Source organism: Mesoplodon mirus, assembly GCF_964341445.2.
Source record: "Mesoplodon mirus genome assembly, chromosome: 2".
In the NCBI taxonomy this organism is placed as follows: domain Eukaryota; kingdom Metazoa; phylum Chordata; class Mammalia; order Artiodactyla; family Ziphiidae; genus Mesoplodon; species Mesoplodon mirus.
Genome location: NC_138977.1, coordinates 160,182,497 through 160,209,525, shown reverse-complemented (window position 1 = coordinate 160,209,525; position 27,029 = coordinate 160,182,497). Strand labels below are relative to the sequence as shown.

Genomic DNA, 27,029 nt, shown 5'->3' with positions numbered 1-27,029 from the left:
GCTAGGGCAGTTATAGGGCTCCCTTCATTTATTTCCCTTTTTTTAGATATCACAGTCCCATGCTGCCTATTGCTCGATGTCTGAAAATAGTTCTTTCCTGTATTTTGGCTAGTTCTCTAGTTGTTTAAGTTGGAATTTTAAATTCAGTCTGTTACTCTATCATGGCCAGATGCCCTTTCATATTATCTTGAAGCAAATCTCTAACAACATATAATTTCATCCATAAATATTTCAGTATGCTTCTCCAAAAGATAAGTCTTTTTTTTTTTACCATAGCTATCAATTATTCCTAGCCAATTGTTAACTCTAGGGAAAATGAAAAGTTACACAAAAAAGGAAATGTAATTAAAATGCACTGCATGGGGCTTCCCTGGTGGCGCAGTGGTTGAGAGTCCGCCTGCCGATGCAGGGGACACGGGTTCGTGTCCCAGTCCGGGAGGATCCCACATGCTGCGGAGCACCTGGGCCCGTGAGCCATGGCCGCTGAGCCTGCGCGTCCGGAGTCTGTGCTCCACAACGGGAGAGGCCACAACAGTGAGAGGCCCGCGTACCGCAAAAAAAACCAAAAAAACAAAAAAACCCAAACCACTACGTGGGCTTCCCTGGTGGCGCAGTGGTTGGGAGTCTGCCTGCCGATGCAGGGGACACGGGTTCGTGCCCTGGTCTGGGGGGATCCCGCATGCCGCGGAGCGGCTGGGCCCGTGGGCCATGGCCGCTGGGCCTGCGCGTCCGGAGACTGTGCTCTGCAACGGGAGGGGCCGCAGCAGTGAGAGGCCCACGTACCGCAAAAACAAACAAACAAACAAACAAAAACACTACATGGATCAGCTTCAAATAAAGTTTTATTAGTTATAATAACATAAATGCTGAATATTTAGTGAAAATTGAACTTTAACTGCATTAGATAACTGGAGAGGAAGGGTGTGTGTGTGTTTACATGTGTATAAGAAAGCTAAATTCTTATCTGCTATAATAGAAGGTCAATATATGTTATGAATGATACAGCACTGAGAAGTTGCACTATGTTCCTAAGAGTATAAATCTTGATGCCACAAGAAACAGCTAAACAGTTGAAATTAGTTGCTCCTGGAAAAGAAGAAATTAAAGGTAAGGTGTAGTGGTGAGGGGACTACAGGGGGCTGTAAGAGACTGTACTTTAATCTTAAATAGAAAAAAAGAAATACTAAAATTTGTTGTATCAGAAGTCAAAGAAACTGAAAATAGGACAACAGAAACAAATCAAGAAAACATAAAACCAGTTCTTGGAAAAGATCAATAAATCAATATATGTGTAGCCATGTTAATCAAGGGAGAGAAAAAGAGAATAAGCTCATTACATATTGGAAATGAAAGAGTGGTCATCACAACTATTCTCTTGGACATTAAAAGGAAAATGAAGGAATATTTTCCAAAACTTTATGCTTGCACATTTGATAACTTATATGAAATGGACCAATTTCTCAAGAGACACACTCTACCAAAACTCACACAAGAAATAACAATGTAAATAAGCGTATGTCTATTAAGGTAACTGAATCAATAATTAATACCCTTCCAAAACAGAAAGCACTAGGCCCAGATGGATTCACTGGTGAAACTATTCCATATGATAATTATTATTATTCAAGGAAGAAGTGATACCAATTCTCTACAATCTCTCCCAGATAGTAGAAGCAGAGGAAACACTTTGTATATCATTCTATGGGACCAGCATTACCTTAATATCAGATAAAGATATTATAAGAAATGAAAACAACAAACCAATATCTTTCATAAATGCAGATGCAAAAATCCTCAACAAAACATTAGCAAATCGAATCCAATAAGAGTGACATCTTTAAAGTAGTGAAAGAAAAAAATTTAAACACTAGAAACCTAGAACTCTATAGTCAGTAAAAATAGCTTTTGAAAATGAAGGCAATAAAGAGACTTTTAACACAAAGTGTGAGAAAACTCATCACCAGAAAACTTGCACTAGAAGAAATATTATGGGACATTTCTTAGGAAGAAGGAAAGTGATACAAGATGGAAATATGGATCTACATAAAAGAAAAATGAGCACCAGAAGTTGCAAATATTTGTAAAAACATATTTTCTAATTTTAAGTCTTTAAAAGATAACTACATATAAAAAGTAAAATATCATCAACGTACGTGGGAGTTTAACACAAATAGAAGCAAAAATGTGGTTAACAATAGCAGAAAGGATAGAGAAGGGAAATGGAAGTATAGTGCTGCAAGATTCTTACACTATATGTGAAGGTACATAATACTATTTGAAGATGGAATATAAGTAAAAAATGTAAATTGTAAAACCTAGGACAGCCTCTAAAAAAAAGATATGATAGGATTTCCCTGGTGGTGCAGTGGTTAAGAATCTGCCTGCTAATGCAGGGGACATGGGTTCAAGCCCTGGTCTGGGAAGATTCCACATGCCACAGAGCAACTAAGCCCATGCACCACAACTACTGAAGCCCGTGTGCCTAGAGCCCCCGCTCTGCAACAACAGAAGCCACTGCAATGAGAAGCCCACGCACCGCAACGAAGAGTAGCCCCCACTCACAGCAACTAGAGAAAGCGCACGTGCAGCAGTGAAGACCCAACCAGCCAAAAATAAATAAATAAAGTTAAAAAAAGAAGTATGATAATAATCCAACAGAGAAAATAAAACTGAATCATAAAAGATACTCAATACCAAAAAGGCAGGAATGGAGGAAAAAGAGAACAAATAACATATCAAAGGATGGAAAACGAAATAGCAATTTGGTAGATTAAAAGGCAAACACAACAAATATCAACAAATACATTAAATATAATGGTCTAAACACCCCCGTTAAATAAAAGGCAGAGATCTTTAGCATCACCCCCACAGCCTGTAAGGAAACTCTGGGAGTCAGTGATGGTTCATCTCCTGGGGCTGGAGGAGGAATCCCCTTCCCCTGAACATGTTACCACACAAATGAAGTAGGGGTGCAGTAAAATTAGGGAGGAAGTACTCTCAGGTGGGTGAGAAATGGTGGTTCCCATATACATTAATGATGAGTAAGGTCATTTCATAGCAGGTTATCTGTCAAATAAGCATAATAAGATCTCCTCTACCTGGTCTTCTTGAGGATTAGGGAAAACTTAGATGAATATTCAAGTGATGTGCCTGATCCAGAGAAGGCAAACTCGAGAGTAATGGTGTCAGTGGTGGTGGTGGTGGTGGAGTGGTTGCTGGTAATTTTGGCAAACAAAGGCCAGACAAGCAAGGATGCACACAAAGCAGGAATAGAATGATCTCCTCACTCCCTACCTGTAGCTGTGTATTGGAAGACAGAAGCCAATAAAAAGCTCAAGTAACTGCTTCTACTCCTGGCCCATCCTCCGTAAGACCTTTAGAGTCCCTTTCTAAAACAAATCATATAATGTCACTCCTCTCTTTACAAACTTTCTAAGACAACAATAGCTAGCATTTATTGTGTGTTCCCTGTAGCAGACACATTACAGTATCACTTCATTAATCCTATAAAACAGGTGAGGGAAACAGAGGTTCACAGAAATCAGGTAGCTTCTCTAGGGCCACAGAGTAAATGGCAGATCCAGGAGGCAAACCCAGATCCACCTTCTTCTTTGTGTCTCATTGCCAATCAATGGCTCCGTGAAAAGTAGAGGATTCCCCCATAGACACAGGTAGGAAGGTTATTAGTGGACAATTCATGGAGGTCTTGTAGGCATTGAAAAGTTTTTGGAGGTCTTTCAGCAAGGGAGTGACTCAGATATGGCTACCATAGAACAAATTGGCTTGAGCCAACCTGGAGAGAAGGGATGCGGCTGGCACCATCCAGGGGAGAGGTGGCCTGGGAAGGAGCGGAGGGGAGGAAGAGGGCATAGATGTGAAGGTTAATGCAGTAGCCCAATCAGCAAGACGTAGCCATCATATTTGGGGGTTGAAAACAGGAAGATGTCTAGGATGACTTGTAGGTTTCTGACTTGGTACCATCTACTCAGAGATGGGACATTCCATAGTGGAACAGGTTTTATAGGAAGCCAATGGGTTCAGGGTTGGACAGGCATCTGTGACAAATGTGTCTGGAGCCCAAGAGGAAGTCCAGTCTGGAAATAAAGATTTGGGGTCCAAAGCTTAAAGCTGTTCCCAAATATCCCCAGTCAGGTTGCATCTCACTCCCAAATTCCCACAGCATGGTTTTCATAACTCTATTTTATCCCTTGCGCTTAACAATGATTTATTTTTGTGTCTGTCAACTTAACTAGACTGAACTCTTAGAAGACATAATCCATGGGACACTGAGCCTCAGAGAGGTTAGCAATTTTCTCAAATTCTCCCAACTTGTAAGTAATGGAGCCCCATCTTGAAATCAAGTCCTCTCCACTCAAGTTCCCTGGAGCTTCTCTCTTATGAATAGGCTTCCATGTATTGTGGCAGGTACAGCCCTTCTAGAAGGGTCACTGTCTTCATGTAGGGTGAAAACAGGAATGAAAGGAACCACAAAGCTCAATTTTGTGAGTATGTAAAAACATAATAAATAAGCTACATTTATTGCATATCAACATTTTATTGAACACCAACATTTTATATAATATCCAATATCTTCACTCTTTGTGACATCCCTACCCTAAGGTAGGTATTAGGACCCCTGTTTTACAGATGAGAAGACTAAGGTTCAGAGTGGTAAAGTGACTTGCTTAAAAGTTGTAGAGCCAGGATTTAAACCTGAGCTACCTGATTCCAGGAGCACAAGATTTCCCTATCACATCTTTGTTTTTCTCATGCAGTGAGTTTAGAGAAATTAAATCAATAGCTAGTCTTTGTCTATTAACATGAGGAGTTATTATTAGGTTCAAATGCTGTATTTTGAATAGCTTGAGCACCTCCTGTTGTTGCTAATAATCTATTCAATCAGCCTTCAGCCCATAATTTTGAGCTATTTTTTCGAATCCTTATGTGCAATCTATTTTCAACCATGCATAATTCTAGCAGAGTCCTAGAATCAGGAAATTATTAGAAGGGCAGATGGGTCACCTTCAAGGACTACAGAAGGACATAGATGTGGCAGGTGCACACCACCACCAAACACTTTACTGATCCAGTTTCATCTAATCCCCATAACAAGGGATTCTCATCATCCTTTTGTTGATGAAGAATATGAGGCTCTGAAAGGTCAGGTGACTTCCACAGGACACACAGCTCACGAGCAACAGAGCAGGATCTGAACTTAAGTAAGCTTACACCAAAGACCATGCATTTTCCACTCCACTATCCTGTGTGAAAATCACTGCTCTTTCTCTCCTCTCTCTTCTCACTTGAGCTTCTGATGGGAAAACTGACCCCATCCACTCTTCTCTCCTGCATTTGAACTGCTTACTTGTGCATATCTGCTAATGCAGAGATATGGCCAACTGGCAGCCACTATGATGGTACACAGCTGCCCCCTGGAAGAAGTGCAACCCCAGGCAGAGATCCCTGATCACCATGCTGCACGCATGCTGATGGGAAACTGCAAATAAGACTTGGCCTTCAGGTTGCCAAAGGCAATGCGATGTCACATGGCAGGTAAGGGTTTGAAAGCTAGGAGACTTGAGTTCAAAGTGAGGATTCCTCCCTTACACATGGTGTGATCACAGGCAAGTTACTTAAACTTTCTGACTCTGTTTCCTTGGCTGTAAAATGGGAGTAGTGATCCTCATCTGCTGGGTATTGTCAAGGATTAAGAAGTGGGTTCAGGGCTTCCCTGGTGGTGCAGTTGTTGAGAGTCCGCCTGCCGATGCAGAGGACACGGGTTCGTGCCCCGGTCTGGGAAGATCCCACATGCCGCGGAGCGGCTGGGCCCGTGAGCCATGGCTGCTGAGCCTGCGCGTCCGGAGCTTGTGCTCCGCAACGGGAGAGGCCACAACAGTGAGAGGCCTGTGTACCGCAAAAAAAAAAAAAAAAAAAAAAAAAAAAAAAAAAGAAGTGGGTTCAATGAAAAGGAACAAAGTTGGGTCATTTGTAGAGACGTGGATGGATCTAGAGACTGTCAGTCATATAGAGTGAAGTAAGTCAGAATGAGAAAAACAAATATCGTATATTAACACATATATGTGGAACCTAGAGAAATGGTACAGATGAATTGGTTTGCAGGGCAGAAATTGAGACACGGATGTAGAGAACAAACATATGGACACCAAGGGGGGAAAGTGGCAGTGGTGGTGGTGGTGGGATGAATTGGGAGATTGGGATTGACATGTATACACTAATATGTATAAAATAGATAACTAATAAGAACCTGCTGTATATTAAAAAAATAAGTGGGTTCAAGTAGCTGTAAAGGTCTAGAAGCAACTCATGTAAGAGATGCTTCATCAGAATCCCTTTTCTTGTCATTGGTGACAGGATTCCCTGCCTAACCATTTCCCATGCTTAGGAAAGACCCATTATAATTGTATTCTTTGCCTGGTTCTCAGAAGAGCTCATATAATGATCCAACCACACTGTGAGGATGGAGAGGGTCAGGGCACAGGAAAGCACTTTGTGCAACACGAGGACCTGTGTGCAGTCAGTTTGTTGGCAAACACCTGAGGGCAGGTATGTGTCCATTTACCAAGTCCAGGAGAAGGGACAAGGGTTTGGGGCCGTAAAGAGTTCAATGAGTCCTGACTTTGTTACTTATTGGCTTTATGATCTTTCCTAAATCCCCTTACCTTCTTAAGCCTCTGAGTTTCCTGATTTGAGTTGGATATGGTATCGCCCAGTGGCTGGCACATCTTCTGGCCCCTGGAAAGATGGAGGGCAAATTTCCATTGAACATCACAACGTGAGGGCCAAAACCAAGAAGGGATTAAAAATAAATGGTTCCTACAGAAAGCAAAGACGAGTTCCCTTGAGAAGAGCTTTAGGGAAAATGCTCTTCTTTCAAAAGCTCCCTTGATAAAAATAGAATATGTAACAAACACACAATGTGAGAGAAGAGAGAGAGCCTTGCCTTCAGTATACAGCCCACTCTTCAGCCAGGTGTTGCGGGGATGTGAATTAGGGGCCTGGGTCTCCTCTAGACCCTCAGCAAGGTGGGACTGAAAGCAATGAGGGTTCACGGGCTGGTCCCCTGTCTCTTCATGTCCCTTGCGATGTTGAAGGGAATGGGCCATCTGGGAATTCATGGGACCAGATTAAATTTAGCCCATGAAAGTCGTGGTGAGGGAGGGAGAGTGGATGTATCTGTTCTCTGCAAGTGCAATTAATACCTGCAAGTTGTACATTATAAACACACACACACACACTCATGTGGGCAGGAGAAAACAAATCTTTCTGTCTTCAGACTCCTTGGAGCTTTCCTTTGGGCTAGTTCATGCCCAAGGCCCAAGTGGCCTTTTTGGCATTCAGAAAGTTCTTCTTCTTTTTCCTGGGAGGAAGGTGCAGTGAGATCTCCGGCTCCTTTGGATTTCTGAAGATAAAGAGCTTTTCACCAGTGTTTAATAAATCAATGGTTTCTGCTCCCACAATGGGCACCGGGGCCAGTTCACCAATGGACTCCAGTGACAGGTGTGGCCAACTTCGTTTTCCAGAGAATATCACCCTCTCTCTGAGAGGGGGACACGTCTTCTTTAATATGCTAAAGGAAGAACAGAAGATCAGATACGACATTTTTGGCAACTGACTCTCCCAAGTGTCCTGAAAGAGTTCTCTAGGAAAACCCCCTTTTGTCCCTAGGACCCCAATCAAGTGTCTTTTAAAGAAAGGTTTTCCCCTGTGGTTGCCAGGTTGCCCCTGAGATTAGCTGAAGCCTGTAGCAGTGGTGGCTGCAGACAGCTCTCACCAACTCATGACTGTTCACTTTTGTGGAGTTTTGTGAGCCTGTTGTCATCGTATTGTCAGCACAGAATCAGCCATGGTGGGAGTGTTTCACACCATGGAAACTAAGTGCTACAAATCAGAGCTCCCATCTCCCCCCAGACAATTGTGAGACATTTCCTAGGACACCCCTGCCTGTGGGCTTCACACTAAAAGCAGGCTGATAAAACCCGATTATAAAGCAACAGTTAGAAGTTAGGTAAAATGTGTTTGAAATAGAACAGAGCAACATGCTTTGGGAATATCCTGTAAAAGGATTGCTGGAATCCTGCGCATAAGCAGTCCATCCCCTAAATCCTGGCTGCTCTTGATAATGGTTCTGACTCCTTCTGAGAGTGCTATACAACCTGAAAGCCACAGGGTCCCTTGCCCAAGCGGTGCAGGACGAGGCCATGTCACTGGGGGTCGACCTACTGGAGGCCACTGGTAGGCTCGTGGGCCCTTCCTGAACAGGTGTGGCTAATGAGGCTCCATCCGCCTCACCACGAACTCCTGCCCTGGCAGCTGCATGATCTGAGCAAGGACTCAAAGGCAACTCAGACCGATTCACAGTCTCTCCTCCTCCCACCATTGTACACAGCATCTCAAGGCAAAAAGGCGAGTACAGTGATCCAAGACAGTGGCGCCAGGGTTCTCCTGATCTGTACTAGCCCACTTGTCTCAGTGTAGCCCAGGAAGGCATTCAGCAGCCCCATCCCCATGCTAATCTAGAACAACCGACTTCTGTTCCTTAGTGGAGCGCTTTACAGTTATACAGCTTGAATTTAATTTTCTTGGTTTGGGCTCAATATCCGGATCTAATTTCTCTGGGACTAAATTCTGATACCTGGCCCATTATCAATGGCTCCCAGATTTTTATCCATGGACTATTTGGGAAGATTGTCTCTGCGGCTTCACCGGAGCCCTGAGAAATTATGGAAGGGGCAGGACACTTCTCTTGGACATCCTCTGTTTCCAGAGCACACTTTGGTTATCACATTTTAACCTTTTAACCTTTTAATAAGACCTGCTAATATTGTAGGCAACTGATAATGTCTATTTTATTTCTTTGATGAATCATCACGCTGGAACACTTTTTGTACTTTTGTACATTAATTATACTTCCTCTTTTGTTTCTATTTTGTTATAGTATCTCCGTTCATGTTCTTTCCCCTACACACGTACTAGGGTTTTCATGTTCTGATCAACGCATAATACTAATATTTTCTATGTTGCTCTTGTTGCAAGTGTTTTTCCCAGTCTGTTTTTTGTTTTTTTGTTTTTTTAAAAAAAGTAAGGGACTGTTCCTTATTCTCCCACGTACACCAGTGCCTATGTTAAATGGTCTCACGTAACTCTTGTGACTCTTGTTACCCTTTTTCCAACTCTCTAGTGGGAAACACACGAGACCCTTGGTCTGTTGTTTGTAGCACCCTAAAACCGCTGTGCCTCTAACTTTCCTCTGCTCTCCAGGTGTGCAATCACCGCAGCTGAAAGAGAAGGCACTCAAGAGAGTGAGAAGAGCGCTGGCCTGGAAGTTCAGGGAAATAAAGGGGTTGGTTACATGGCCCTAAATCCCACGGTCACTTTCAACAGCTGCAGGCATGGGGTCTCTTCCTCTGACCTCCCTGAGCTGGTGAAGTGTGGCCGTGGGATTTCCCCCACTTTCCAGAAAGTGGGGAGGCTCAGTGCAGCAAGGTGGGAGAGGGCTTTGTGAACTATAAAGTCTGAACATTTATAAGGAATTATTCTCCTTCTAATGAGATTCCATTAAAAAAAGCCATTAGTTAAAATAAATACTGCAGTTAAAATGCTGATAAATGACAGAACATTCTCCCACTGGTAGCTGGTGGCTATCTTCAGCTCATAAACTAAGCGCACTTTGCATTTTTTTTTAAATTGAAGTATAGTTGATTTACAATATTGTGTTCGTTTCAGCTGTACAGCAAAGTGCACCTTTTCCATTATAGGTTATTCTTTTCCATTATATATTATTACAAGTTATTGAATATAGTTCCCCGTGCTATATAGTAAATCCTTGTTGCTTATCTATTTTATATCTAGTAGTTTGTATCTGTTAATCTCATACTCCTAATTTATCCCTCCCCACCCTGCCCCCGCTATCCCCTTTGGTAACCATAAGTTTGTATTCTATGTCTGTGAGTCTATTTCTGTTTTGTAAGTAAGTTCATTTGTATTACTTTTAAAATTCCACATATAAGTGGTATCATATGGTATCTGTCTTTCTCTGTTTACTTCACTTCAAACTAAGCCCACTGTGAATAAAGACTGTGGTCTTTAGGGAAGGAATGTTGATATGTTTGCAGTAACCCTCCCTTTGTGGTCCCCTCCGCCTCCCCTTCCCAGCTCACAGGCAGCCTGGCTGCCCTCCTCAGCCCACCTGAGCAGATGCCCTCATTACCTCTCCTTCCTCTTGTGAGCCCAGAGCATCTTTTCTAATCCTCTGCTTATCAGTTCTCCTCGAAGTTTGCTCTCAAAGGCTTGCCACCAGCCCTGATGTTTCCTGAAGGCAAGAAGGGAGCATTCTTATATTTTCAAAAAGAACAGAATCTTCAAGTGATGCAAAATCTTATAAAGCACTATGGGGACTCCTTCCCTCAGTGTGACCTTTGGCTGACATGAGAAACCCTGAGAGTTTTCACGTTTGTTCTCTCACTCACTCTGTGAACACAGATAAAGTATCTTTTCTGGCCGAGTCAAGACACGGTCTCTGCCGCAAAGGGTCCCCAATCCACGGGTCACAGACAGGTCCCAGGTGACATCAGTCAGATAAAGGAAGGCTGCCGAGATGTGGGACACTTGAGCTGAATCTTGGTATCCCAGCAGGGAATGCATGGAGCATTCGAGAAGGAATGGGCTCTCTGCCTTGGCTTGTGTGCAGTCCATCTCCCCCACTGGAGTGGACACTCCATGCAGCAGGACTGTCCCTTACTCTCCCACGTACACCAGTGCCTAAGACAGTCGACATACTAGGATCTCAGTAAGTGTTCATGAATATATGAATAAGAAGGTTGAGAAGGCACAGTGGAAGCTTGGAAGGTGGGTGAGGCAGGGAGTCCTCATGCCACGTGAAGGAGTGTGATTCTCGACCAAAGAAGGGGCAGTGTATAAGGAATAGGGGGTGGGGAGATGTTCGCAGGCTTGGGCTCAAGTCAAGTCAGTAAAGATCAGTGTAGGAGAGAGTCCTGTCTATGCCTGCCTCTGGCCAAGTTCATACTCTGCCTCAGCTGGTTCACACTGCCCAGCTGGTGGAGTGAAGGACCCTTGCCCATGCTGGGCCAGACTCTCTGTCCCAGGAGTCTAGCTCTTGGGCAGAGAAGGCTGGTCCTCTGAAGGGAGCATGCAGAGAGGATGGTCTTCGTGCTCTCCTTGTCCTGCCCATACAGGGACCCGGCGTACAGCTCTTCCTGGATTCTGACAGGTCCCTCACATACCCTTTCTTGCTTAGATTCATCAGTTTCTGCTCCTTAAAACCCAAGACTCTGAACTGATGGTGTGCCCAGGCACCAGCCGCTTGGGACATAGGAGTAGTGACTGCCCTGCCCTCAGAGGCTATGGTGAGTGGCTTTTGACTCCAGACGTCATCCAGTCTACTTGGCCATGAGGTCAGGCTACAAAAGGGCATGCCCACGCTCCACACTCCTGGCGACAAGCCACCTGGTTGCTCCTGCTTTGTTCCACATCCACCTGCCCATGCCGGCTCACCAGCCTCCCAAACTAAACTGGCCAAAGGGGAGGCCGTAAATAAGGTCCTCGTGGGCAGCCCTCAGGCAGAGGTGACATCACTGTGACCCTGCATATTCCTGCTCCAGCGTCACCACCGACATCTGCCATCTTCATGCTCTTGCCTGACTGTGCACTGAGAGAGACCAGGCTGAGACATGCAACTCTCTGACCACACCCAGCTCTCTGACCACGCCTACAACAGCCCTGACCCCACCCATACCCCAGCTCCTGTGACCACACTCATATCCAGCCCCTCGTGGTGGGCCCCACAAACTCTAGGAAGGCTCGTCCCAGCCCCTGTGGACTCCCACCCCTGCTCAACAGCTGTTGTTCCCGTGCTTCTATCCTTCCTTTCACCCTAACCCTACTCTTAGCCCTCAGCTGAGTCAGGGACTCCCTTTACGAGTCAGGAAAAGTAACGTACATACACACCTTTCCACACAATCATGCCATTTTGGCAGACTCATGGGCTCTGAGATACCCATCCCCAGCCTCCTGTGGGTCCTGGTTGAGGACCTTGGTTTCACTGCCTGGCCTTCCACACTTTCAGGTCTGGTCGTGGCTTTCCTTGTAGCCTCACCCCCAGCAAATTCTGCTCTCAAGTGGCACCACTGGCTGCCCCAAACCCACCTTATCCACAGCCCCACTTCATGTCTTGCCTTATAAAGACCCTTAACTGATCAAACGCACACCTGAAACTTGACCCTAAAAAAGTAGCTCTGCAGCATTATCCATAATTGAGGAAAAATGAACGCAAACTAAATGTCCAGTAAGAGGATAACAGTTACATACACTATGCTACACACCTCAGTGGCATAATAGGCAGCTGTTAAAAATAATATCTATGGAGATGTTTCAATAACTGGGAAAAATACAAATTTTAATTTGTAGAAACAGCCGAAATAGCGTCAAAATACTGTGATAATTAGAAAGTCGTCTGCACATGGACAAGAGTCGAAAGGTAATAAGCAAACTTGCCTCTGATATAAGGTTCTGAAAAGCACGACACAAGGTTGTATATACTGGGATTCCTATACACACACACACACACACAATGCACACACTCATAAAACCCAGCAGAGGAAACATGTTCTGGAGGAAGAATGGTAGCAAAACGCTAACAGCCATTTTCTCCAGCTGATAGAACCATGGATATTTTTTTCTTCTTTTTCTTTATGCATTTATTTCCTTTATGTATTTATTGTATTTATTTATTTCCTTTATTATTTATTCCTTGGGCTGTAAATATGCATATATGGTATATTTACAGCCCAAGGCAACTCATTCTCTTAAGATCCTACTGGGGAAATGAATTGGTGATGAAAAGAGAAGCTGCGGACAAGATACTTGGGTCTGCCATGACTTACACAGAGGATGCATGGCGACTCTCCTGGATGTTGTCTGTTTCTTGAGCAAAGAAATTCCCCTGGGAAGGCGGGTGTGCTTGTGCCCTGTGGTCCCGCTCCCCTCTCCCATCCGTTCTCTCTACAGGGACCTTGTTTTCCCACCCTGTACTCACCCCCTCCTGCCCAGGTCAGCCTGCACCCCACCGCTGTCACTCTCCGCTGTGTGGTCCTGATGCCTCTGGCCCACGGGATCCAGCACGGAGAGCAGCTCGGGCTGCAAGGCTGCAGGCACAGCCACGCTCAGGAGCCAACGCAGCGTGCCCCCGGGCAGCATCGTCAGCTTCGACAGGTAGGACGCCAGTCTCAGCTCCTAGAGGAGTGAATGCAGGGACTCAGAGCCTCACGGCTCTCACCTTGATGAACAGCAAGTTTTAACGGATCACAGTCTTAGGACTTTTTGTCCCAGGGAGATAAATATTTTAGTACCTCAGTCTTGAAACCATGTTCCCAAAGTCACAGAGCTGTCAAGAAAAATCTATTTGGTCAGCAGCCTTGGCTCGCCATGACATTCCCCAAGCCTTCATCCATCCCTTCCAACTACTCTCCACTCACTCATCACCACTACAGCCTGGGCCCATTAGTAATTTCTCCTTCTACTCATGTTCGGTGAGGCAATAGGGCTCAGAGGGAACAGCACAGACTGGAAACAACTGAAATGTGCCTAAATCAGTGGATGGTTAAAGAAACTGCTATGGCCATGCCACGGAATACCAGTCTGCATTGAAAGGAAAGAACTGGATGGATTGCTAGGGCATTTCGCTGCATAAAAAGAGCCAGGCCCCGCTGTACTTCCACGTGAATAACATTCCAGAGGTGACGAAATTTAGAGATGGGGAACAGAGCATTAGTGGCTGGGGTTAGGGGTGTGGGGGGGAAGTGGATATAACTATAAAAGTGTAGCACAAACAGATCTTTGTGGTGACCAAACAGTTCGACATCTTAAATGTGGTGTCACGCTAAACTACATGCGGTAAAATGACACAGAACTATACATGCATTTTATATGCATGTCAACTTTCTGGTTTTGATATTGTCCTAGGGTCCTGTAAAATGCAACCATGGGGGGAAACAGTGAAACAGGGATCAGGGCACTGGAACTCTCCATACTAGCTTTGCAACTTCTTGTGAACCTAAAAGTATTTCAGAAAAAGGTTTTGAAAAGGAGAGAGAGAGAGTACAGGCAGGCTCTGCACTCCCCCAGACCTGTGTTGGCTCCCAGCCCCACTGCACAGAACTGTGTGTCCTTGGGAAGTGTCTTTATTTCTCTTCGGGCCTTAGCTCCCTCATCTGTAAAATGAGGTAACAATAATACCTATGTCAAAAGGTTTTGTGAGGACAAAATGAGCTGTGATGTGTAAAACTGGTCTGTGTTAAGATGGCAAACTCACTTTCCTAGCACCAGTGTGGGCATGCCTGGCCACCTGGCCAACCAGAGACCTTCCCTGGGATTTTACACAGCAAACCCAGGAGAAAAAAGCACTTTATATAGCAAGACCAGGAGAGCTGGATGCTGAAAGGCCATCAGCTCAGGGCTGTCAGCTTTCATGTCCCTTCCTGTGTGGAATAAGCTTATTAGTGGACACAAGGAAACAGGGGAGAGAGATAGAGAAGGAGAGAGGCCCACAAAGAGTCCTTTGCCAGTTGAGCCCCCAGAGCTCAGCTCTGCTCTTTGAGGGGATAGTCAGGGTATTAATATATTTTGTTTACACTCAAAGTAGTTTGAAGTGAATTTCTGTTACCTTCACCTAAAAAGAATTCTGACTTTACAAGACATCTGAGTGCCGTGCTTGACAAGTCAAGGTCATTCAGTGAGTGCTGGTTGTTGCTGTTGTTACAGTATTTGTATGAGTTTCCTATTGCAGCTGTAACAGATCACCCCAAACTTGGGCTTAAAACAAACACACATTTATTCTCTTACGGTTCTGGAGGCCAGAAGTCTGAAATCAGTGTCACTGGGCTAAAGTCAGGGTCAGCCAGGCTGGCTCCTTCTGGAGGCTCCAGGGGAGAATCCCTTCCCTGGCGTTCCCTAGCGTCAGCTGCTGCCTGCATTCTTTGGCGTATGGCCCCTTCCTCCACCTTCAAAGTTCATCCTCCAATCCCTGCTTCTGTCATTGTCACATGGCCTTCTCTTCAAGCTGTGACTCCTGCTTCCCTCTTGTAAGGACACTTGTGATTACTTTTAGGGCCCACTGGGATAATCGAGGATAACACCCCCATCTTAAAATCCGTAATCACATCTGCAAAATCCCCTTTGCCATAGAAGGTCATATTCACAGGTTCTGGGAATTAGGACTTAGACATGTTTGGTGGGCCATTGTGCCAGATTATTAGTACACTTATTCATTCAACCAGCACCACGATGGAGTCCTACTGGGCGCCAGACCCTGTTCCACGCACTGGAGGCAGAGCAGTAAGTAACACAGACAAAGTCTCTGCCTTCATGAGGCTCACAGTCAGGTCAAAGAGACAGATGGTAAGCCTACAAAGAAACACCGTACCAGGCAGTGTAGGTGCCAGGATGCAAAACAAGGCAGGATAAAGAGACAGAGGGTGAGGGGCGGGGGTGGCTGATATTTGAGACGGGTAGTCAGGGAAGGCTTCTCCGAGGAGGTGACGTCTGAGAGGGACCTGAATGAAGCGAGGAAGTGAACCATGGGCACATGGAAGGGAAGAGCTTTCCAGGCAGAGGGAAGGCAAGGGCGAAGACCCTGAGGTGGGGATATCCTTGGCATGTTTCATGGAGAGCGAAGGAGGCCAGTGTGGCTGGCATGGACCGTGTGAGAAGGAGAGTGGCAACAGTTAAGTTGGGACAGGTGGTGGGGGATCAGCTCATACGGACCTTTTCATCGTAGGGAGGATTTTGACTTGTCTTCATGGTGAGCTGGGGAGTCATTGCAGGAATTTAAGCAGTGGGAATGGCATGAGCTGATTCTCATTTTTGAAAGATTACTTTGGCTGACACAGGGGCCATGAACCATCTGCAACAAGTGAGGTAGCAGAGGGGCGGCATCTCAGGCAAGAGATGGTAGCTGTGTGAGCCAGAGTGGTGGAGGGGAGGTGGTGAGAAGTGGTGGGACGCGGGAGACACTTTGATGGTAGAGCCAACAAGGTTCATTGAAAGACAAGAAGAAGGATGACTCCACCATCTTTCACTTGGGCTGCTGGGTAACTGGTGTCATTTACTCAGATGAGTGGAGCAAACCTGGGACAGGGGACTGTCAGTCACTCGGAGTTCTGTTTGGACAGGTTAAGTCACTAATGGCGATGTCAAGTCTCAAGTTCAGGGCAGGGGTCTGGAGCTAAGATTAGATGGAAATCAGTGTGGTGATGACATCAGCAAGGGAGTGAATGTAGATGAGAGGGAATGAGGTCCAACGACCGAGTCCTCAGGCTCCCAACGTCCAAAGGCCACAATGCATCCAACATAGGGGCTTGACCACAGGTAGCCAGAGGGCTGGGAGAGAACCAGGTGTCCAGGGTTTGGAAGCCAAGGAGGGAACATATTCAAGAAAAGGGCTGTGGATCAAGTGCCACAGAGAGGTCAAGAAAGACAAAGACATGGACTTGACCATTGGATTTGGAAACATGGGGCTGCTTACTACTTTGACCAATGCTTTCAGTGCAGTGATGGGGAAAAGTGTTATTATAAATACCAAGCTCTTTCCTTGCGACCCATGTGTTCCTTCTGCCTATAGTACACTCTTCCCCAAAGTGCTCTCTGTCTGGCTCTCCTCAACTCATTCTTTTGGTTTCTACACCAGTGTTGGGCTTCTGTAAGCCTTTCCTGACCCCACATTCTGAGACAGATGCCTCTCCTCTGCTTTTAATCAACTCTCTTCTGTCCAATTCTTGTATAAAATTCAATTGTCCAATTTCTCATGTGTCTCTGCAGTGAGGTTTTAGAATGGGGTCAGCATCATAGGCCTCTCTACCTCCTTTAACCCGGTTCCTAGCACAGAGAAAAATATCAACAGACATGGGTCGAATAAATGAAGGATAAACTCCATCAACACCCTGTAGACTCACTTCTTCCTGAGGCAGAGGAGTAACCCTTCATCACTGGGATCCCCACTGGTGAATATGGGGACCCACCGGCCCACTGCCATGGCTCTCCCAGCTCTGAAGCTTTCTGATCAATAAAATAATCCTTAACACAGGTCAATTAACTGGGTCAAGTCTTCCTGAAGGTGGTGACATAAAAAGCATCTGTGTAGGTCACTTCTAGAGACTGAAATGAATCACAAAGCAATGTGGGGACCGGCTGTTCATGCAGAAGATGGTGGCAGAAAGACCAGGCTTAACAGCAGGCCCTGCCTGTCCCTCTCTCCTGTTCTGCTTCACCAACACTGGACCTGGCATGGATTTCCATTGTTTGGGTGTATCTTGGCTTCCTTGCCTTGCCTTTCATCCTTGCCTTGATTTTTAAGAAATACTGCTAATTTTAAGGAATCAAACAATGTAGAAAAGCACAAAAATGTTAAAGTAATTATTCCAAATGCCACTATCCAGAAATAGTTATCAGTACCATTAGGCAAACCACATTCCAGGAATATTTTTTGGCATATACATAAGTAGATGAATGGAGGGATGGATGGATGGATGGATGGGTATACAGATGGACAGATGGGTGAATGGATAGATGGATGATGGATAGTGGGTGGATGGATGGATGGGTGGTTAGGTGGATAGATGGATGAGTGGCCAAATGGACAGACGGATAGATGGATAGATGGATGGATGGATGGTGGTGGGTGGATGGATGGATGGACAGACAGATGGACTGATGGATAGATGGGTGGATGGATGGATGGGTAGACAAATGGACAAGAGAATGGATGGATGGATAGACAGACAGATGGAGTGATGGCCAGATGGATGGATGGACATGACTATAAAAATGAGATCATAATCTACATAAAATACTATTTGGTTTATGTATTTATTTTATTGATTGCCTACTTTCCCCACTAGAATATCAGCTCCTGAGAGCATGGACTTTATCTGTTTTGTTTGCTGCTAAAATCCCTAGGATTTTGTTTGCTTTGTTTGCTGCTAAAAAGTGCTAGGATAGCACTTGCCACTTACTAGGAGCACAATCAATATTCATTCAAGAACCGTTTAGAAGATCTTAAGCTGAATCTAAGTCATCCTTTATGTGGTTAGAAAAGAATGCCACTCTGTTGTCTACAGTGGCTGCAGTCATGCTGGAGCCCCAGGGGAGAAAGGAGTGAGTTCAGTGAGGACCACAGATGGGGTCCCAGCCTCTCCCCACAGCACAGGGAAACTCCCTGCCTTGTGGGGTTAGTACCATTCATTTTTAAATGAGCACCCCCTTCCCGTTTTATTCATGAAGCAATTAGGAAATACTTTGCTTTAAAGGGAATTGTGCAGTAGCATGAAATGGAATGAGTAGAGCCTTTAAAGGGAAAATAAAACCTGATTTTAAACCAGCCCCCACTGACTGGCTATGGGACCCCGGCTAAGTCACATCACCTCTCTGACCCTCAGTTTCTTCATCTGTCAGGTGATGATCCTCTTCGTGCCTCTCCTCAACGCTGGGCTGATATCAGCTGCTGTTTGTATCATCACCATCACAGAAGGGCTGATGGATTTGCAGCAGTGCCCTGGGGAGGCTCTTTCCACTGCCAGGGTCCCCAGAGCAATGGTGAGCATTAACTGGGATGATGTGTGATGTGTCTAGCACAGAGCAGGCATTCAAGGGTGTTATTTTGATATTGTCATAAATATGCAAAAAAAGGAGGAGCTGGCAAAGTTGCATAAACATGAAAACATGGGTGCTCGTGTGGAAACTATCCTTCATGCAAATTTTGGAATTCAAACTATGCTGTCCCTAAGGCAGGGTAATCATGAGGAAATAAAACAGAAGAGAGAGAGAGCGACAGAGACAGATCACAAGAGAAAGAAGAAAAAGGAGGAGAAGGAGGAAGAAGAGAAGGAGGGGGAGGAGGAGTAATTAGAAGGAGTAGGAGGAAGAGCAGGGAGGGAGGGAGACAGGGAGGGAGACCTGGGCCTCCCTCATTATCATCTCGCCTGGTACAAAGGAGAAACAGGTGAAATACAGGAGTCCTCTAAACAGGGAGTGATGGTTAACTTTACAGGTCATCTTGTCTGGGCCACAGTGTCAAGATATTTGGACAAACATCATTCTGGATATTTCTTTGAAGGAGCTTTTGGATGAGATTAACATTTAAGCCACTGGACTTAAAGCAGATTGCTTTGATGTGGGTGGGCCCCATCTAAGCAGGTGAAGGCCCAAACAGAAAAAAGACTGACCCCTGAGCCACAGGGAATTCTGCCAGTAGTGGGCCTTTGGACTTGAACTGTAACATCAGCTCTTCCCTGGGTCTCCAGCCTGGTGGTCTATCCTGCCAGCCTATTTGGACTTGCCAGTCTCCATAATCACATGAGCTCATTCCTTAAAGTAAATCTCTCTCTCCCTCTCTCCCCCCAAGTCTTTGTGGTTCGGTTTCTCTGAAAACCCCCCACTAATACACAGGGGCTGGGAAAGAAACAAATCAGGGGCTTCCCTGGTGGCGCAGTGGTTGAGAATCTGCCTGCTAATGCAGGGGACACGGGTTCGAGCCCTGGTCTGCGAAGATCCCACATGCCACGGAGCAACTAGGCCCGTTAGCCACAACTACTGAGCCTGCGCATCTGGAGCCTGTGCTCCTCAACAAGAGAGGCCGTGACAGTGAGAGGCCCGCGCACTGCAATGAAGAGTGGCCCCCGCTTGCCACAACTAGAGAAAGCCCTTGCACAGAAACAAAGACCCAACACAGCCAAAAATAAATAAATAAATAAATTTATTTAAAAAAAAAAAAGAAACAAATCAGTTGAGTAGACTTTGCTGAGGTGACTCTACAAGGCACAGGGTTGGGGGCAGAGAAAAACCACCCCCTGACCATAGGGCCAATTCTTTAGCAGAGTTCACAGTTTAAAAGAGCCAACAAGTCAGAAATGAATCTGGATGAAATTCCACATGTGACACTTTGGCTGCCTGTCAATTCTCTTAGTTACAAAGAAGAAAGGTTGGGGGGCAGGCAATCAGAGTGAGTGTGGAGATGGCTCAGTTCCCCCAGAGACCCAGGCCAGGGGCATCATGTGCTCTGCAGGGAAACTGAGCAGAAAGAACACACCCTGTGTAGTCACCTACCCCAGGCTGAATCCTGAGCTCCAAGGAGCGGCAGTGAGCCCTGGAGCCCTCACGCCACCAATCTGGGCATGGTTCCTCTATTTGAAAAATGGAGAAGATAGTCCCCATTTCCCAGCTTTCTGCAAGGATTAAATGAATAAGAGATATGAGCGCCTGGGATGATAGTGCACAGCAGGTGTTCTAGAAACTTCCGCTCCCTCCCCCACCCCCACTTTGGAGCTCAGGCTGAAAGATGTGGGATAGGAAGAATGTGGGTTCAATTCTGAGCTTCACCTGGCTCCTCAGTGTGAATTGGGCAATAATTTCCCCTCTGGAGGACCTGTATGTAAGGGGTGATGATAGAACTGCCTGTCAGTGACATGAGTGGCAAGTACTCTCCTGGGTCCTGCCATGGGTGGGTACTCCTCTCTTGTTGTAAATACCTAGAAAGCCCAGGTTAGCTCTCATGTCAAAGAGGAAGGAGCACGTTAGCTCACCACTGACCTTGACACATAACCTTGGCTTCCTGTGCAGTGCGATTGCCAGAATAATGGCTTCTAAGATGTCCACACCTCAGTCCCAGAACCTGTGAATATGTCATCTTACATGGCAAAGGGACTTTATAATTAAGCTTAAGGATCATGAGCTGAGATTATCCTAGATTATGCAGGTGGTTCCAACCTCATCATCGCATGGGTCCTTAAAAGCAGAGAACTTTTCTCGCTGTGGTAGGTCAGAGAGAGATGTGATGATAATGGAAGAGGCATCCAAGGCATCCAAATTTGTGATTTGTTGGCTTTAAAGATGAAGGAAGGGATCCATGGGCTAAGAAATGCAGATGCCTCTAAAAGCTGGGAACAGCCCTCAGCTGACAACCAGCAAGGAAGTGGGGACCTCAGTCCTACAACCGCAATGAACCGAATTCTGCCAATTACTTGAATGAGCAGGAAACAGATTCTCCCCAGAGCCTTAGAAGGAGTACAAACCTGCCAACACTGATTTTGTCTGGCTAAACCCACGTGGGACTTCTGACCTACAGAACTAGAAGATAATACATTTGTGTTCTGTTAAGCCACTAAGTTGGTGGTAATTTGTTACAGCAGCAGTAGGAAACTAATACAAGTGGGAAGCTGCGTGTGCCTGTGGACAGCTGTGGCCAATTCTGCTGGCTGGACACCTGAAAGTGTCCCCACCCTTTCTCCTTGCTGTCTGTCTTTGGAGGTTGAGGAAGAGGTGTTGGTTTGCAGCCTCCCTCATGGCTGGGAGTCCACAGGCTGGGTCTCCTCAGGACGTGAGTAAAATTTACTTCAGGAACTTGGGGGCATGTACTTTCTTGGAAAGAAAAGACAGCAGGGTGACTGTGTTCTACACAGTGGTAGGTAAAGTGGAAGGTAAAGACTGTGTTCTTTACCTTCTTGACCTGAACACAGACACGGTGGCTGGAACTCCAAGAAGGAGAGGTGGCAAGAATCACAGAACAGGACTATGGCCTCACTGAACTGAAGCAAGGGCTGCGACACCTACCTCCCGATGGCTTGTGATTGGCATAAGCCACTGTCACAAATCACGTGTGCTGGAACTCACAGCAATCAGGAAGCCCACCTTTAGATGCACGTAACACACAACTAGTAGCAGACTTACGTAAGGAACTCTACGTGTGGCTCCGTGCACATAGCCTCTGGGCTCTGTCTCGGGAAGGCTGTTGAGAGCTGCTGCTGTGGCCAAGAATGAGACAGATCACCCAGTCTCAACACAGAAAAGTTGAAATGTGGGGTGCAATCTCATTGGACTCCTTATATGGCCCAGATTTCAGGGACCAACTTTGCTCCTGGTGGAACCTACTCTGCATATATTAAACTTACTTAGGACTGAGAAGAAGAAGGTTTCAGTGCCTGCCTAATTACAGAAACTGAGCAGAGCAATGATTACTATTGTCACTCCTGCTGCCATGACCCCCGGTCAAATGTCTTCTATCTGCTGGCCCTGGGCCAAGGGTTTTCACAGATCCGCTTGGCAGCTCCCAAGGTTCATGTTATCATCCCCATCCTGAGGGTGAGGAAATGTGGACTCTCAGAAAAGGGTGAAGTGGCGAGCTGGCAAGGGATGGACCCAGGACATGGCAAACTTGTTCTCACCTGGCTGTACAGGGTCACAAAGGTGTCCGTCTCCATATTCTCCAGCAAATCTTCAAGCATGACACTGTTCTCTTGCTCCTCTCTCAAACTAGAGTGAAAACAAAATCTATATGAGTTCAGTTTTGTTATAAAGCTATTTATTTAAATCCTAGCTATTTAAATAACAAGGGATCACAAATCTAATCAACATGATTTAAAAAAAAAAAAATCCATCCAAAGAGGTGGCCAGAAGAAGCCTGCTGGTTTTTAGTTAGACTACCTTGCAAATAATGTATCAGGGAGGGCTCACCAGGATGGAGAGCTCCTCGAAGCAAGAAGTTTTGTGGGAGCCATATGGAGACTTTTCTGTGACTTTGCAGGGAAATCTGTGATCTGCATGGCTATTAGCATAACTGATGCCATCTTGGGCCCTTACAGTCTCTCCTGTCCTTCTGCTGACCCACCTAGGACTGTGCAGTGAATCACTTCTCTGTCATCAAGGGCTTTGTAGTTAATAGATATTGTTTAATAATCATTAGGACCAGGTAGCCTCTATGCTTTGTTAGTCCCCAAACAAGGATGAAAACCTTCCCTGAAGTATTCCTGGAACCCACGAGACTAGTTACCTGTTCATAAATCTTGACTTAGGAATGCATGTCCTATTTCTAAGCACCTCTCCCCATACCCTAGGTTAACTATAAGATTGTCCCAATGGCCCCTTGGTGGTGCGGAATGCAGCTGTGAAGACTTCTGGATTATTGTCTGCTTGATCCCACCTTGTGAGTATGTTACTCTAGATAAACAGATCCATTGGTTATATGGAGCTGCCTGCCTTGTTTTTCGGTCTCAAGATGCCTGCTCAGTTCGGTGGGCACTTTTCGTTCCCTCTGACCTCCAACCGTGATCCTAATTTGAAAACTCTCAGTATTAGTTGTCATGCTTGTGCTCAAGAACACCAAGATCTGGAGTCTTCAATTACCATGTGACCTTGTGTTGAAGCGGGCCCAGAGCCATCTCCCAAGGATGGACCTGACTCTGACCACAGAGGCTAGGTGGTACCTTATCACATGAGGTCTCTATCAGGCTTCTTGACTTCCCCACAAGGAGGTCCTCCCAGCCTATCCCTCAGCCAATCAAAGTTGGCATCTTGGGTTATTCATCCTGCATTCCTGCTGGTTAATACAATCCAAACCCAATCTGCAGGTACAATTCATACCAAAAGCTTGATCATCAGCAGTTTCCTCCGCGAAGCATGGAATACATTACTAAAGTCCTAAATCAAGTCTAAATAAAGTCAACATCTCTGAGCATTTTCCTGTGATCAAACAGATTCAGTCTCTTATGCAATTATTTCAATGGAAAACAGAGCTGCACTTTGATGTTGTGTTTCCACAGAAAAGCGTAATCAAATACATTAAAATAACCTGTAATCTCACCACACAGAAATCACATCTATTACAATTTGGCCTATTTTCTTCAGTTAATTTGTGTGTATGTTTTCAAAAATGAAATCATGCTGTATATATAGTTTTCACCCTGTCCTTCACATGTCAACATTATATTCACAATGGAAAATTATGAAGCTGTTAAAAATTATGTTTTCCAGAAGATATATGTACCTCTGTGTTCACTGCAACACTATTTACAATAGCTAAGATAGGAAAGCAACCTAAGTGTCCATCCATAGATGAATGGACAAAGAAGATGTGGTATATATACACAATGGAATATTATTCAGCTGTAAAAAAGGATGAAATCTTGCATTTGGAGCAACATGGATAGACCTGGAGGGTATTATGCTAGGTGAAATAAGTCAGACAGAGACAAACAAATACCGTATGGTTTCATTTATATATATAGAATGTAAAAAGCAAAACAACAAAAAAACCAAAACAGAAACAGACTCATGGATACAGAGAACAAACTGGTGGTTGCTGGGTTGGGTTGGGGGGAAGGTGGGTGGGAGGAAAGTCAAAATAGGTGAAGGAGATTAAGAGATACAAACTTCCAACTATAAAATAAATAAGTTATGGGGATGTAATATACACATAGGGAATATAGTCAGTAATACTGTAACAACTTTGTATGGTGATGGATGGTAACTGGTTTTACTGCAGTGATCATCTCATAATGTACAGAAATACTGAATCACTATGTTGTACACCTGAAACTAATATAATCTTGTATGTTAATTATAACTCAAAGATAAAATAAAATACCTAGACTCTGTAAGGGAAAAAATATTTTTTTCAACAGTTCTTAATGCCATGGGCAAAGGCTAATTGTCTAATTAATCGAAAAAGAATGCAAAAAACAACAACAAAAAAGAAGATCAGGGGGTTCTATCTGTTTTATAATTTTACAAAAGCAGGATATAAATATTATGTTTATGGTGAGGCCTGAGTAAGGCCTGTATTCACTGCATTGTGCCAACATCAATTCCTGGTCTGGATAATGTGTTGTTATCTTGTGAGATGTTGCCATTGGGGGAAGCTGGGTGACAGGCCATGGAACCTCTGCACCATTTTTTTCAACTTCTTCTGAGTCTATAATTATTTCAAAATAAAAAGCTGAAAAATATTACCATCAGTAAAACCTCAATATTAAATATTCAATAGAAATTAAATATTAAAAGACTTAAAAAATGAAGTATAAAAAGATGTCAGGGAAGAAGCCTGTTACGAAGTTAGCAGCTCACGCCTGAGTGCTGGGAGGACCTCTCAGACGGGAGCACGACAGCCCAGGTGGGCCTTATCCCGCTGAGTCTGAGAGGCCAGGTGCCCCCCTGGCCTACGGGGACTGATCCTACACACTTCCCTTGGGCCCTTGGCTCACCTCTGCTGGTGATGCTCCAGTAACTTCTGACCCTTGCTCAGGGCCCGTCGCAGGACAGCCGAAATCTGCCTTTCAGAATCTGTCTCCTCCTCCGGCTCGTGCAGAAGCCCAGGCCCCTCACCTGCCCACTGCTGCCGACTCTCCAGGGCCCGCTGCAGCTGGGCTGCCTCCTGGTGTGCCAGCTGGTCCTCCAGCTTCCTCTCCAGCTCCTGGAGCTCCTGCACACAGAGGGGCAGGTGATGAGCCCAAGGCAGGTGGACCGCAGGACAAAATCCACCCTGCTTGGCACAGCGCTGCAAGCCTGGCATCACCTCCTCTTGCTGCCTCCTGGATCTGGCCGTGCCAAACAGCATGACGAGACTGCATCTGGGTCTCTCACACCTCCGTGCCTTTGCACACACTGTACACCCACCTGCAGGGCCTTTCCCCGTTTGCCTGGCCAACTCTGAGTCTTCTTTGAAGGACTGGCTTTCGAAGAAGCTCCTCAGGAAAGGGCTCTGTTTTGTGTTGGTCTCAGCCTGTGGACTGTGATGGTACTAGCTGGAGAGGCCCGGGGGTTCACACTCCCTGGGACAGCGCCCACAGGCATTTTCCTGATGGGCTGATGTCAAGGTTGAACTGGCCCTTGTGGTTCTTATGATTGCAAGACTCAACCTCAGCAACAACCATCAAGGACCTTGAAAAAACAAGGTTTATTACTCACAAGCCCTGGAGGGTAATTGGCACACCCGGGCCACACAGCAGGGTCGCAAAGAGAGAGAGAGAGAACATGGCCCTGGGGCTCTGCCTTTTGGATGGTCAAGGGTGGGGTGCCTAGCGTTTCACTGGTTCACTCTTTGTTGGTGAACTAAAATCATAAGAGCAGGAATTGAGGTGCAGGGAGGGCAAAGCAGGGTCACTCAAGAGGTCAGGTATGTAGGTCAACCAGAGCTTTCCAAAAACGGGAACTTCATGGGTGGGGCAGCCTGGCTTTTATCTAGTTGTTTAGTTGGCAACCTGTTTATTTTCAGACGACGTCTTTAAAACGGATGCCTCGACAATGAAAAGCTGAATGTCAGGCACTTATATTATAATCAAAAAAGCTAATTGTCAGGCACTTACTACTGGCTCCCTAAGTCCCCTGGGAGATGCAGACTCCCCCTCCTCAACTGTCCACTCACCATCCCTCGTGTTTTCCTGTTACAGACTGAATGAATATTTGTGGTCCCTCAAAATCCACATGCTGAATCCCTAATCCCCAGTGGCTTAGAGGTGTGGCCTTTGGGGGTAATTAGGTTTAGATAAAGTTACAAGGATGGGGCCCCTAAGATGGGATTAGTTCCCTTATAGAACGAGGAAGAGACCAGAGCTCCCTCTCTCTGCCATGTGAGGACACAGTGAGAAGGCAGCCATCTGCAAGCCAGGAAAGATTCTTCTCAACAGAAACAGAATCAGCCAGCACTTTGATATTAGACTTCCCAGTCTCCAAAACTGTGAGAAAACAAATGTCTGTTATTTAAGCCCTGCAGTCTATGGTATTTGGATACAGCAGCATGAGCAGATTAGGACAATGCTCCACTTTCTGCTAGAGTGTGAGCTCCTGGGGGGCAGGGCTGCATTTCCATCCCCCGACCTGCAGCACATAGCAGCTGCCTGGCAGCTCCCACCTGTTTCTGAAACACATGGGTTATCAGCACGTATCCTACATGGCAAAAGCTGTGCTGGACCAGCAACCATGGATAACACCTAACACTGACAGTACGCAGGTCAAGCCTGACCCACTCTAAGTGCTCTGTGTATATTCATCTCATTGAATCCTTATAACAACTGTAAGGAATATATACTTATTTTCCCTGTTACAAATGATGCAACTGAGGCAGGGAGACAAAGTAATTTTCCAGGTCATGCAATTCTTAAGTGACAACCAGAATACGGGGCCAGGCCAGCCGGCTCCAGGGTTTGTGTCCTTAACCCCCAGGCTATACTGTC

At 45.5% G+C, this 27,029-nt stretch overlaps 1 protein-coding gene across 3 annotated transcripts in view; it reads right to left on the bottom strand.

The window, feature by feature from the left end:
• Positions 1-4,536: 4,536 nt before the first annotated feature.
• EVC2 (EvC ciliary complex subunit 2) overlaps positions 4,537-27,029 on the bottom strand; it is a 144,264-nt gene continuing 121,771 nt past the window's right edge. For 2 of the 3 annotated variants that reach the window (XM_082629741.1, XM_082629742.1), the window contains 5 exons: positions 25,062-25,279; positions 22,248-22,335; positions 13,073-13,269; positions 10,229-10,330; positions 4,537-7,588 (listed from right to left, as the gene is read on the bottom strand). In XM_082629741.1, coding sequence (XP_082485867.1) covers positions 7,318-7,588; positions 10,229-10,330; positions 13,073-13,269; positions 22,248-22,335; positions 25,062-25,279 — 876 coding nt within the window. In that variant the 3' untranslated portion in view covers positions 4,537-7,317. Of the gene's footprint in view, positions 7,589-10,228; positions 10,331-13,072; positions 13,270-22,247; positions 22,336-22,911; positions 23,020-25,061; positions 25,280-27,029 lie in introns of all 3 variants that reach the window. The other variant, XM_082629743.1, reaches the window with a different exon arrangement.